Below are 12,901 nucleotides of genomic sequence, written 5' to 3'. Positions count from 1 at the left end.
GAAGGCTTCTATTTTGAAATAAATGAAGCCAGGTTTTGTTTTTTTTTTCCCCCTCTTGTGGCTTAGAGAATCAGCCTCACTCCTTTATAATCTTACTTCATTACACAGGTAATATTTAACAGGTATGATTTAATTAGATTCTGAATTACAGCTCTTACCATTCACAACTGGAAAATCTGTTGTGGGAGTTTCTGTGCTAAAAAACTTCATTGTTCCCCCTGAGTGGTAACTGACCTCATCTGTGTTACTGATAGGTACTTAGAAAAAAGAAGGTTGTGGAGGTTCTTTTAAAACGCTGACAAATTGGAAGAGCTGGAAACAGTAAAACCGGATATTCTAGTTTGTGCTCCTTGGTTGCTCCCCTCCTATTTGGGAAGCGTCAGTCGTCGCATTGTGCAGCCGCTCCGTCAGTGGTGTGGGAGTCCACTGAAATAATGGGAACAAAGCAGTGCTGAGCCTTCTCCAACTGGAGTTTCACAAAGCATTTTTCAGCGCTAATTATTGTTTTGTTTTATGTAGTAATTATGCGCCATAATGAACAGGTGGCAGTAGAAATGTGCCGTAATCATGTAGATAGGAATTTTATAATGAAAACCCGATCCTAATGACCCCTCCTGCTCTTGGGAGGGTGGCCGTGTTAGGACGGTGAGTTGCGCAGAGGTCCTTTGTTGTGCCCATGTGGTTGTGGCTGTAAGGAATGTTGGTTTTACTACTAGTTGTTGGATCAATTTAGCAGTGGTTCTGAAGTGTCTCAACCACTCAAAAGTTTTTGTATGTGTTCTTTTCTAAGTGTCGAGGGCTTATGGGACTAAGCATTGGTTCCATCACTTAGTTAACCTTTTCTCCCACATGTTGTAAAGACTTTGTAATGCTGTTACAGAAGGTGGGGCTTATAGAGGAGAAAAGTCAGTTATAATCCCAGAAATCTAAATAGAAACCTATTTGCATGTTTTCAAATTCCCTTCTAATCTTGGCACACACATTTCTTGAGCGTTTTATATGTATTGGTACTATGCCAGAAAATGAGGGTTCAAAAATTTCTTCCATAGCCCTGAAAATGAGTATTATTGAAGAAAACAAGATACATACACCCAAATGTCAAATTTCTATCCAGAGCAGTTCGAGGTCAATTGCTGTGTTTGAGCTGTAATAAAATCCTGCCCAGAGAGGAGTCGGGGAGGGGGTGGTGCTCCGGCCCTCTGGAATGGAGCCAGCAAAGGAAGGCTTGGCAGAGCTGCTGGGGCTTGAAGGACATCCTACGATCAGTGATGTTAGGTGAAACAACCTTTGAACCAAATTACTTATGAAACATCAAATCCCCTAATTTCTTCTTAGTCAGGATGACAGTTACATAAAATGGCAGCTCATGATTCATCATTTTCTGTATTCATATTGGGTGTAGCTTTGTAAGAATCCTTTGTAGCAAAGGCTCAACATTTTTAAATTTGGGAAAATGGCATTGTCACATGGACTCCGTGTTCTGTCATTGGGTTGGGAGCATTTTCTAGTAGATGCAGTCGATGAGCGGTGCTGTTCAGATCAGGTAACCCCATGGTTTCAAACAAACTAAAAGCAGTTTTATCACTTACTGCTGGTTTGCTCTGGGAGTCTCTCTTATCCCTTCTTCCCTGAAGCATAGCCTGCATTCTTCTCTCGCTCCCGGGAGACTGAGCTGCAGGGCCCGCTGATAAGGGAGCAGTGTCCCCAGCAGTACAATCAGGAGGCAGTCACACATCGCCTGTGCCAGGCTTTTGTTTGGTTTCCCTGATCTGTGTTTCTGCTGATGGACGAGTCAGATACCATCCACCTGGCTGGTAATGAGGGGCATGAGCTGAGCCTGGTCATCTCATTAACTTCCAGTGTGCTCACCTGTTTCTGTTTAAAAGCTGAGATGAGCTGCGGGAGGGGAGGGTCAAAGTCCCGGGTAACTTTCAGTTGTCTGACTCTGAAATGGCTCCCCTTGCTGAAGGCTTGCCAAGTATGTTAGAACATGGACGTGGCGTAGAACAATGCCTGTTATGTTCTTGCTGCAATACAGACTGGAATGTTTGCTTTTGGCATGTCCAAGAGATGACACAGGTGATTTGGAAATTTACATGAGCTCATGCTTTCTTTTGAAAGACGAGATAACAGACTTGCCACGGTATGAAACTGGTGAAATAATGTTTGATTCTTATTATGTGGCAGTCCTACATTTGGAGTAGTGAAGACTCAAATTAGGAAGTTAGTCACACTTAATTTTTAAAAAGCTCACATAAACCCACAATCATAATATTGCCAACCTTAATTGAAATTAAGGCATTGAGTATATTCGTAACTTCTCTTTGAAGTGGGCTCTAGGGAGTGTTGCCTCCTGAAAGGTGATGGAAAATGCCAGATTTAAAGTGTCAACAATTACATTAATCAAAACAATTTAAAGAAATCAGCAATGAGAAATACTTTTAGGTCAGCTGTTTAGCTTGGGAAGTAGTACTTGATGGAGCTTAATGAACTATTTTTGACGCACATTTTAAAGTAACTGAATATAGAAACGTCTATCCACATTTTGTAACATTGTGTCATATGCAGGAATGGACACATACCGTCCATATGCACAAGCCACTTAGATGTACACAGGGAGATTTTTATTTTTCTTCAGATCACCTTCATGATCCAGGTTTCAAGGATCTGGTTTCTGAATCATCTCAGGCCATCTTGAGCTGGGTCAGACAAGTTGAGGGAAGTACTTGGCAGCCCCCATTAGCTAGCTGTTTGGGAATCTCAAGCCTTTACAGAATTTTTTTGGTTTCAGAAATATTGACTATTTACGTCTTCAGCTTTATCTAAATAGAAGCTGCGTGTGTCCCTCGGTTCTCTGACCCTGATGCTGTGGTGAGATGAGTCAGATGCAAACGACCGGAACTGGAGGAAACTCTCTTTTCCCTCCACAGGCGGAGATGGACATGGTGGCCTGGGGCGTGGACCTGGCCTCAGTGGAACAGCATATCAACAGCCACAGGAGCATCCACAATGCCATTGGAGACTATCGCTGGCAGCTGGACAAAATCAAAGCCGACCTGGTACTTTGAAGTGTTTCATTTTGGAGTCTTCAAAAAGCATACTGAAAGATTGTGTAACTACTCGATCCAGGGAGTTTGGTCTGAAACATTAGTTTGATTTCTTCCCCAACAGACTGGAAATTTTTAAAAATCCCATTGCATAAATGGGGAAGTGGAACCTGATAGACCTATTAGAGATTGTGTTAACACTCAGGAGGAGTTCAACAGAAGGCTAAGGGCATATACACACATTTGTGTGCAGTTTGTAAGTGACTCTTTTTGTGGGTGGTAGTTCATTTCTGCAGAAAGCAGAGCATCTCTTCAAATAGCGAAAGTGCGACAGTCCTATAGTTTTGTGTCCTTGGTGAATCCTTTCCTATGTGGTAATTAAAATGTATTTCTCATAAAGGAAGTCATGTCTCATCCTGACACTTCTTTGCTGAAAGGACTCTCTTGATGCTGGGTCAAGAATTAGAGCATAAACTATTTTCATCTGATTTTAAGAGCTTGCTCTCCCCCAGATCTCTATACTTTTAAATCAACTTGTTCCTTAGACCAGAGATACTCATCCTCACTTCTTCCACCTTTCTTTTTGCCTTTTGTCCACCTGAGTATCTAACCAAATTTCTCCATTTCTTCTCTAAAATCTGGGGAGTCCTAAATTGTATTTTTAAACCTTTAGATTTATAACGGTGAGTCTGTAAGTGACAGTGATCCGCCCTTTACTTTGTGGAGGTGGCACCGCCAGCTCAGGGAGCGTTTGGCTTTAAACCAGCTGGGAAAAGGTCCCCGCGGGCAGAAGAGTTTCTAGAGGAAATGTTTCTTTCTACTGAGGGATCTGAAGTCAGTGTCTGACAAAAAGGAGGTTTAGAAGGGCTGCTGTTTCTGTACAAACCCATGAGGGGAAGGAAATAATCACCTGCTGATGTCCTCTTCCAGCGTGAGAAATCAGCCATCTACCAGTTGGAGGAGGAGTATGAAAACCTGCTGGTAAGCTGACTGCTTCCTGAAGCCCCGGTGTTCAGTTCCATTCCGTTCCATAGATACGGGGCATGGGCTAGGGGGTAAGGCACCTCCAGCTGTTACAGCTGATGAACCCTGGAAGCACCTGGAAGGATATGTGGGGACTTGCCGATGCTCATTTTGCTTCTACTCCTGCATTTCCTTTAGAAGTGAATTCTAAAAGATTTTTTTTCTGAAGACAGTACCTAGTGCTGTTCTATTTGCAAGTTAAGTGTCACATGAATAGCACTTGTTAAATACTTGCAGTTTAAGCAGTAAAGCTTTTCCACTGGTGAATTGCAGCCTTTTTATGAAGTAGAAGCAAAAATAAGACTTGTTTTCCTTAGACAGATGTTTAGCACACTATCAGCCTTTTATGACAAACTCTGAATCGGTTACTTGACTCATAAGAAAAGATATTTCCATTCTTCTGCCTATTTGTGTCTCCCCGTCTTCACTTTTTCACTATTTCCCTGTTGGCAGTGGTGCTTTTTAAATCCCATGCTAGTAGTGGCACAAAAGTTTTCCTACTCGGAAAATTGGGATTTAACTGATGGCACCTTGAATTTTTGGGGTGTGGGAGAGAGCTGGAAAAGCTTGATTTATCTTTTTTAAGGATCCATTTTTCCCTTGATAGTCTAAAACTAATGATTGAACCCAAACATCAATATCGGAATCAAAACCCTTCTGGAACAGGCTGTTTCCTTGAATCTAAAATTGCTCACCTGTTCGTGGCAAGTTTGGATGGGTCCCTTTCACAAACCAGGTGGTCAGTGAATGCAAGAGGTTAACATTTCACTGATTCTTGTGATTTTTTTGGTAAAAAGGATCACACGGGTTTATCTATGAAATCTGCAGAGAGCACCATCGATCTGCATATTATCCTAATGCTGATTTTGAACTTGCTGTGCAGAAAGCGTCCTTTGAGAGGATGGATCACCTGCGACAGCTGCAGAACATCATCCAGGCCACGTCCCGAGAGATCATGTGGATCAACGACTGCGAGGAGGAGGAGCTGCTGTATGACTGGAGCGACAGGAACACCAACATCGCTCAGAAACAGGAGGCCTTCTCCGTAAGCCCGCCCCCAAGCAGCCGTGGATGCTTCCTTGGAGGGCACCTGGGAGTGGGGATGAATGGCCTTGTAATAATTTAATCAGCTGCTTATAATTCAGCCTCGGTGAAAATGGTCTTGAAAAAAACCATTCCTTTATGAAATGGGGGTTTAAGAGGGGTGACATGTTAACATCCCGGAAAGACAGTAGCTAGGGTAAGAATTAGTTCATTCAGACAGTCCAGAGTATGGGTAGCACAGTAGTATGGCAGATTAAAACCTGGAGTTAGAAAATCTCAGTGTTTGTTGTAGCCCTGCCGCTTTACCCATGTGAGTGGACAAGACATGTCACCAGTCTGGCCTCAGCCATATACTGGATGATCTCAGATGTCCTTTCTGGGTTTAAAAATGCTCTGATTATTGAGGAAACCATAACACAATTCTTTGGCATTGTTTATTTCCAAAATGCAGTTTTGTATTTAACTTCCTTTAAAAACGGTGGAGGTGATAGAAGGCTAATGATGACTTGTTCTGAAGGATTTGTTTTTCTTGCATTCACAGATACGCATGAGTCAACTGGAAGTTAAGGAAAAAGAGCTCAATAAGCTTAAACAAGAAAGCGACCAACTTGTCCTCAATCAGCATCCAGCTTCAGACAAAATTGAGGTAGGCTTCATGAGATTTATTTTGTTTTTTTATGGAAAAAAAGGAAACTTTTCATGTATTCATTCTATACAAATGAATGATTCTTATCCATTCATAAAGCCATGACAAGTTTATTTTATATTTTGGGATCAACACCCTAGACCAGGAGTTGGCAAGCTTTTTCTGGAAAGGACCAAATAATGAATAGTTTAGATTTTCAGGCCATTTTTTCTCTGTTGACATTACTTAACTCTGTCATCATAGTGTGAAAGCAACGATAGCAATAGGTGAATGAATGAGTGTGGCTCTCTTCCAATAAAACTTTATTTATAAATGCAGGTAGTGGGCCAGATATGGCCCTTGGGCTGTAGTTGCTGACCTCTGCCCTAGACTGCCATCTGTGGGTTGTGCTCAAGGCTGCCATTAGCTGGTAGCACTGGTATGGCTATAGTGATTTTAAAAAATTGAAGTATTTCCGTATCAGTAAGTAAGAGTCACTGCCTTAAGCTTCTCAAGCCCTCTGCATGGGTGCCTGGGACCGCCCCACGGTCTAGCAGATGTGCAGGAACAGGTATAGTTTGAAAGGCTGCAGGTGCTGACCCTGCTTCTGTGCTGTCCCCGGTGTCTGTTCTGATTGGTCAGGATCTGTGCCATTTGGGTGAATATTTTGACTAATACTCCTAATGGTATCTACTTGTTAAAACTGGTTTTAAAATTTAATTTCTACTATGCCAAGAGTTCCTGTTGGGAAAGTCTGTTTTCAATTTTTAGAAAAAAGTTTGCTTGCTTTGCAATTCGATAGAAAATGTGTCATAGCTTTCATTCCGCTCACATGTGTGTGAAGAATGGATGCCTCTCTCTGGCTGGAGGTGGTGAGCCAGCTCATGTTTTCCTGTTTCAGGCGTATATGGATACTCTCCAGACACAGTGGAGCTGGATTCTTCAGATCACCAAGTGCATTGATGTTCATCTCAAAGAAAATGCTGCCTACTTTCAGGTTTTTATACTTAGTAATAATTTAATTGTCTTTTAGGTCTTAATACCTTATCTTTGGAATGTATTTTACAAAGCACGAAAAACAGTCTTCAAAATATTGCATAAATACTATTTGTTGGTTTTTTGTTTAGAGGAGCATAGATTGGTAACTTAGTTACTACTCAGATAGTCTCTTGCTGTCACATAAGTTAATATACTTGCTGCTCGAATCTTTTCCTTTAGCTGCCTGTCAAATAGACTCTCAGGGATGATAATCCTGGAGATAGAAATACTAGATGGCACCGCTTATTGAGTTGCTTCTCACTGATGTGGGGTCACTCTCATCCTTCCTAGTTTTTTGAAGAGGCTCAGTCGACGGAAGCCTACCTGAAGGGCCTTCAAGACGCCATCAGGAAGAAGTACCCTTGTGACAAGAACATGCCTCTGCAGCGCCTGCTGGACCAGATCAAGGAGCTGGAGGTATCGTCTCAGACCCCGCACTCAGCACCGTCACCCAGGGGTGATAACATGCACCGGCCAATGGGGTTCCCCTGCCCATCTCTATTATTGTACAGGACACACAGGCCCGGAGCTTGAGCAAGCATTTTCTTCCTCTTTCAGTGGCTTTTCTCGAAATGAATTTCTTTACGTGCCCAACTACTGTTGAAAATTACTTTTGCTTTAGTAATTACTATTGCCAAAACAAAAACGGGGAGAAAACTGATTACTTAACATAAAAATTCCCTTGGAAAAACACTTCAAATTTTATCAACATAGTCCTTTCACACAATGATACTCTTTCCTGCCCACTTAATTCATGGTCCTGTAGCTTTATTATGAAGTGGCTTCATTATGAGTAGCTTATTAGAAAAGGTTCCCATAGTCCCTGCAGATAGGAATTTGTGACCTTTTACAGCTAATACAACTATAGCGATGTCTAATTTGTAATGTCATTTGAAGATCTTATCTAAAATTCACAAGGTATCTATGTTAAAGCATGATGCTGTTTGCAATTACAGAAAGAACGGGAGAAAATCCTTGAATACAAGCGTCAGGTACAGAACTTGGTAAACAAGTCCAAGAAGATTGTGCAGCTGAAACCGCGTAACCCGGACTACAGAAGCAATAAGCCCATCATTCTCAGGGCTCTCTGTGACTACAAACAAGACCAGGTGTGGACTCAGTTATTCAGAACGATGCAAAAGTTTTCCCTTTGTCTACACAGAGATTATTGTCAATTGAGAGCAAAATTTAACCTAGCTTTCAGTAAGCGCCAGAGTAAATGTCTTTCTTTTGTATACAAAGCAGCAAGCAGCTGAAGAAATCCCGCAGCTCTATTCTGAATCGTGGGATAGTGGTCAATAATTAGGACACTAGGTATTTTTTAAACTATTCTAATTCCATTTTAAGGCTTAATACTTCTTTTCTTCTAATATGCAAAACATTATCTGTGATCACTCATCTTAAATTTCTGACATAAAAGAAATGAGACGTGAGACCGTTCTGCTGCATAGAAAGTGAATGTCATTGCAGATGTTATGCGGGAATTGAGCATATCAATTCTGCAGGTAAATACAAGCATTTCTATAGATGATGACTTGTGTTTAGTAATTATATAATTCCCACAGCTCTGTTTTCTTATACAAATATGGAGGATTTAAGAAATGTAAAATGTCATTAGTTGGTTAGATAAATGTCACAAAACAATGGAGTTTCTTCTACCATGTGGAACTGTTTTAAGAACTTGTGTGGAGAGAAGTAAGAAGTAAGTTGAAGTGGAGATTGAAATACGTAAGTATCCAGCTTGTTATATTTTATAGTTAAGATGGTTGTCATATTTTAAGTACCCATTTTAAGAAGCTATTTAGATGCTAGGTAATTTGCAAAGTTATTTTTACAGGGACCTGATACCAGAATTTTTTTGTTTTATTTTTAAATTGTAAGAGCAAATGAATGAGACAAGTGACTCCAACATTCTAAAATCTAATATATAAAACATGAACTCACAAAAATAGAAAAACCACGGAATTCGTTTTTGCTTTACAAAAGCATTTCTCACTTTGTTGGTGGGTTCCCCAGGCTGTCTTTGGAAAGTTACTTCACTTTATACATACCTTTTAGGCTCACGTGTATTATTTAAAGCATCGGTATTGTTGCGTTGTGTAAAGATCAGCTTCATTTGAGGAAAAAAATACAGTCGTGTGCCACATAACGACGTTTCAGTCAACAACAGACTGCATATACGACGGTGGTCCCATAAGATTAGCCTAGGTGTGTAGTAGGCTATACCATCTGGGTTTGTGTAAGTAGACTCCATGATGTTCGCACAACTACGAAATCGCCAGCGATGCATTTCTCAGAACATCATCCTTGTCCTTCAGCAACGCAGGACTATAGCAAAAGAGAAAGCTCAAGCAGTTTGCATGTTGTCATCTCTGTTTCTCTCTTTGAGAAAAAAGATGCAAATGTGTACTTATGAATAAAACCAAAACACGGGGCTGCCTACCTTACAGAAAATCGTGCACAAAGGGGACGAGTGCATCCTGAAGGACAACAATGAGCGCAGCAAGTGGTATGTGACGGGCCCAGGAGGCGTGGACATGCTCGTTCCTTCTGTTGGTCTGATTATTCCTCCTCCGAATCCTCTGGCCGTGGACCTGTCTTGCAAGTAAGTTGGTGAAGTTCTTAATAACCACGACATGAACATGAGCAGAGAGAAACAGGGCAAATGCTTATACAAGAAACTTAGATACGCTGTTCCTTACTATGATCCCCTCCCCCCCAAAAGGAACCTGATGACCATCCACTTGTGTTGTCTTGCAATTTTATGTTGAAGATACCATACTTATTATTGAAGTGTAAAAAAGAATGTCTGACTGTTTAGGAGGGCCAGAGTAAATAATTCTTGTCATGCACTTTAAAGGCATTGTTTCAAAGTTCTTCTTTCCTTCTTAGATAATCAGTAATTTTACTTGTAGCCACAAGTATAAAATGCCCTTGATATCAGTATTTGCTCATCACTAGGTGGAGCGTTCGTTTTACGGATTGTCCGTGGCAGATTCTTTTAAACCTTTTATCGTGGAAATCTTCAACCACACACAGAATAGGGAGAGTGCATAATGAGCCCCATGGGCTCGTTTCTGGGTTCCAGCAGCCTTCTGTGTTTCATGACCAGTTTCTATCTGCTGTCCTGCACAGTGTTGGCCCTCTGTTAATTAAAAAGTTTGCTGACAAACAGCACAACAGCAAAAACCTTTATCTATACTAATGTAGATCATTGAGAATGAACTTTTGGGGATAAGTTCAAATTCCCAAATTAGTCCCAATCCATTGAAATGTTGAGTGTTTTGAAAATTACACATACACCCGTTACTTGGTTAGTTCTTGTTTTAGTTTTCTGTGCAGCTTACACAAGCAAGCCCAGGTTCCCTGTTCGGGATGAAAAGCTGGGCTCTAGAGTGTTATCCCCCCACCCCTCCTAGGATCGAACAGTACTATGAAGCCATCTTGGCCCTGTGGAACCAACTCTACATCAACATGAAGAGCCTGGTGTCCTGGCACTACTGCATGATTGACATCGAGAAAATCAGGGCCATGACTATCGCCAAGGTACGTCCTTAGGTCCACACAGGCTGCCTGGAGGAGGCGCCAGCTGCTCCCCGCAGTGTGCCTTTCTACCAGGCAAACCTTCTAGTGTGCAGCTAATGCTTTTGTAGCTCATCAAGAGAGTGGGCTGAGCCTGTGTTAGAGGTTCTGGTTTGTCCAATATAGAATGGGAGGAATTCTCGTGGGGCTGGTTGTGAGACAAACGGAAATACTAATTAAAAATGCCAGATGAGCCAGAAGTACCAGTGGAAAAGGCATTGGTCCTGTGATATTCTGGATCTCATTCTCCTTAGATGCAGCGGGAAGTTAGGTCATAAATTATTGACTGGATATCATAGAAGTGAAAGGTGGTATAGAATTCTTAGAAGAACACCCAAAGCATCAGTTCCTCTAGATCAGTGGTTTCGGATTGTGGTCTGAAGAATCCCAGGGATGGCAGCGAGGAGAGGGGCCTGGAATGGATAAGTTTTTGGATCCCCTCTATTTCCCCCTTTCTCTCTTCAGTCAGAACAGCTTTGCTGTGATCTGCTTTACATTTGGGGCTTCTGAATAATATTTCCTTTGAGGAATAAAGTTCTGTGGGAAAGAAAATTGACAACCCATTGCTATGGTTCTTAGGAGCAATGTCTAAACCCTCAAAGACCTTTGATATCTTAATGGACCTATGACGAGTGTTGCCTCAAGCCCCATCTAGCACAGGGCATTTTCCAGCAAACTCCTCTTGGTCACACTCTGGGGGCAGTCATGAACACTCCTGCCTTGTTTACTTTCAGCTGAAAACGATGCGGCAGGAAGATTACATGAAGACAATATCTGACCTTGAGTTGCATTACCAAGAGTTCATCAGGAACAGCCAAGGCTCAGAGATGTTTGGAGATGATGACAAGCGGAAGATCCAGTCTCAGTTCACGGATGCCCAGAAGCACTACCAGACGCTGGTCATACAGCTCCCTGGCTACCCCCACCACCAGACAGGTTGGTTTGGAGCATCTTTCTCTTTGTATCAACCATCCATGTGGTTTTTAAAGGAAAATGGTTTGCATAAAACTTGTTTTAGAGTCACTTCTTTGAAAGATAAGTTGTCAAAAGTCATTTATACACTAAATTTTCAGAATCAAATCAAAATATCCACAATTTTATGCAGTATGGATGTTTTCTGAAGCGTAGTCCTCTTCTGGCTAGGAATTCTCTGATTTTTGTGGTCCTGACATGTTTTTACAGTAACCAAAACTGAAATCACTCATGTTGGTCCCTGCCAAGACGTCAACCATAATAAAGTGATTGAAACCAACAGAGAAAATGACAAGCAGGAAACATGGATGCTGATAGAGCTCCAGAAGATTCGCAAGCAGATGGAGCACTGTGAAGCCAGAATGACTCTGAAAAACATCCTTCTGGCAGACCAAGGGTCTTCTCACCATATCACGGTGAAAATAAATGAACTAAAGGTAGGTATCCATTCATATTTTGCCCGATTCCAGGTATGTGTATATTTGTCCACATGCTAATTAAAAAACCTCCTGGTTTGAATATTTATAGGCAAGAAACATTAATTTGCAAGAAAGCAGGCTTCTGGCAGGATTTCTTTTTTCTTTCCAATGCTTCCAAATGTGTAAATGGTTACCAGGCTGGGCATTCCACCTTTGCTGTTAGCTTGTGGGTCGCTGAATCAGGCTATGTGTTTTTTCTTTTGTGTAATTTAGTACTTTGTTTATCTGAAAAGTTTTCACAAATATTAACTTGGCTTCTTGCCTCAAATGACCTCTGATGCGGGCTAGACAGGTGGAATTACCTTTATTTATAGACAGGAAGTCGGCATGGAGAGATTTGGTTGGTGGGGGAAGAGCTCAGAGCCATCGCCAGAGCTGGGGCTACAGCTCACGTGGTTTAGCTCCCAGCTCAGTGATCTCTGCTCAGCCAAGCCTGGGCCCTGGACCGAAGGGTCCCAGATGTACGTTCTGAGTAAGAGGGCCACGTTTCCATAGTGCTAATCAACCTCCCTGAAGAAGGAACTGGAAGGTCCAGCTTCTTTCTTGACCCCTTTACATTTAGTGGACTTTTTAAGGACAAAAATGGTCATAAGAATCACACAGCTAAATCAAAAGAGCTTTCTTTCTTTCTCTTTTTGACAGAGTGTGCAGAATGATTCTCAAGCAATTGCTGAAGTTCTCAACCAGCTTAAAGATATGCTAGCTAACTTCAGAGGTTCGGAAAAATATTGCTATTTACAGAACGAAGTATTTGGACTGTTTCAGAAACTGGAAAATATCAATGGCGTTACAGATGGCTACTTAAATAGGTAAATGCCGCTAACTCAGATATTTTAACCTCAAGATATTTTGCTTTTCTCGAGCTTCGTTTTGTCAGACTTCATTTGCTTTATATTCTTGGCTTACTGGAGTCTTTGCCTTCCAGCTTCCCTTTTCACTACAGGTTTACTTACATTCTTCTGAGCTTTCGAGAGAGGGTCCTCGAGCCTAGGGTGTTAATTCCACTATTCTGAAATCTAACGTATGTTAAGGGCCAGAACTTAAAATTCTTCGGTTAATGCAAAATGGCTGTCTGAATCATGGTAGAGAGA

At 41.6% G+C, this 12,901-nt stretch overlaps 1 protein-coding gene across 3 annotated transcripts in view; it reads left to right on the top strand.

Annotated features, from left to right (window-relative positions):
- The window catches only part of DSP (desmoplakin), a 40,240-nt gene that overhangs the window by 15,388 nt on the left and 11,951 nt on the right, over window positions 1–12,901 (top strand). For all 3 annotated transcript variants that reach the window (XM_046639931.1, XM_046639932.1, XM_046639933.1), the window contains exons 5-16: window positions 2,931–3,059; window positions 3,978–4,028; window positions 4,954–5,115; window positions 5,656–5,760; window positions 6,641–6,736; window positions 7,069–7,194; window positions 7,734–7,886; window positions 9,228–9,382; window positions 10,197–10,323; window positions 11,094–11,295; window positions 11,542–11,768; window positions 12,453–12,619. In XM_046639931.1, the coding sequence (XP_046495887.1) occupies window positions 2,931–3,059; window positions 3,978–4,028; window positions 4,954–5,115; window positions 5,656–5,760; window positions 6,641–6,736; window positions 7,069–7,194; window positions 7,734–7,886; window positions 9,228–9,382; window positions 10,197–10,323; window positions 11,094–11,295; window positions 11,542–11,768; window positions 12,453–12,619 (1,700 nt within the window). The remainder of the gene's footprint in view (window positions 1–2,930; window positions 3,060–3,977; window positions 4,029–4,953; window positions 5,116–5,655; window positions 5,761–6,640; window positions 6,737–7,068; window positions 7,195–7,733; window positions 7,887–9,227; window positions 9,383–10,196; window positions 10,324–11,093; window positions 11,296–11,541; window positions 11,769–12,452; window positions 12,620–12,901) is intronic.

This window comes from Equus quagga, chromosome 15 (assembly GCF_021613505.1).
Source record: "Equus quagga isolate Etosha38 chromosome 15, UCLA_HA_Equagga_1.0, whole genome shotgun sequence".
Lineage (NCBI taxonomy): Eukaryota > Metazoa > Chordata > Mammalia > Perissodactyla > Equidae > Equus > Equus quagga.
Note: the sequence above shows the minus strand (reverse complement) of the source record. Positions and strands in the feature narration are given on the sequence as shown.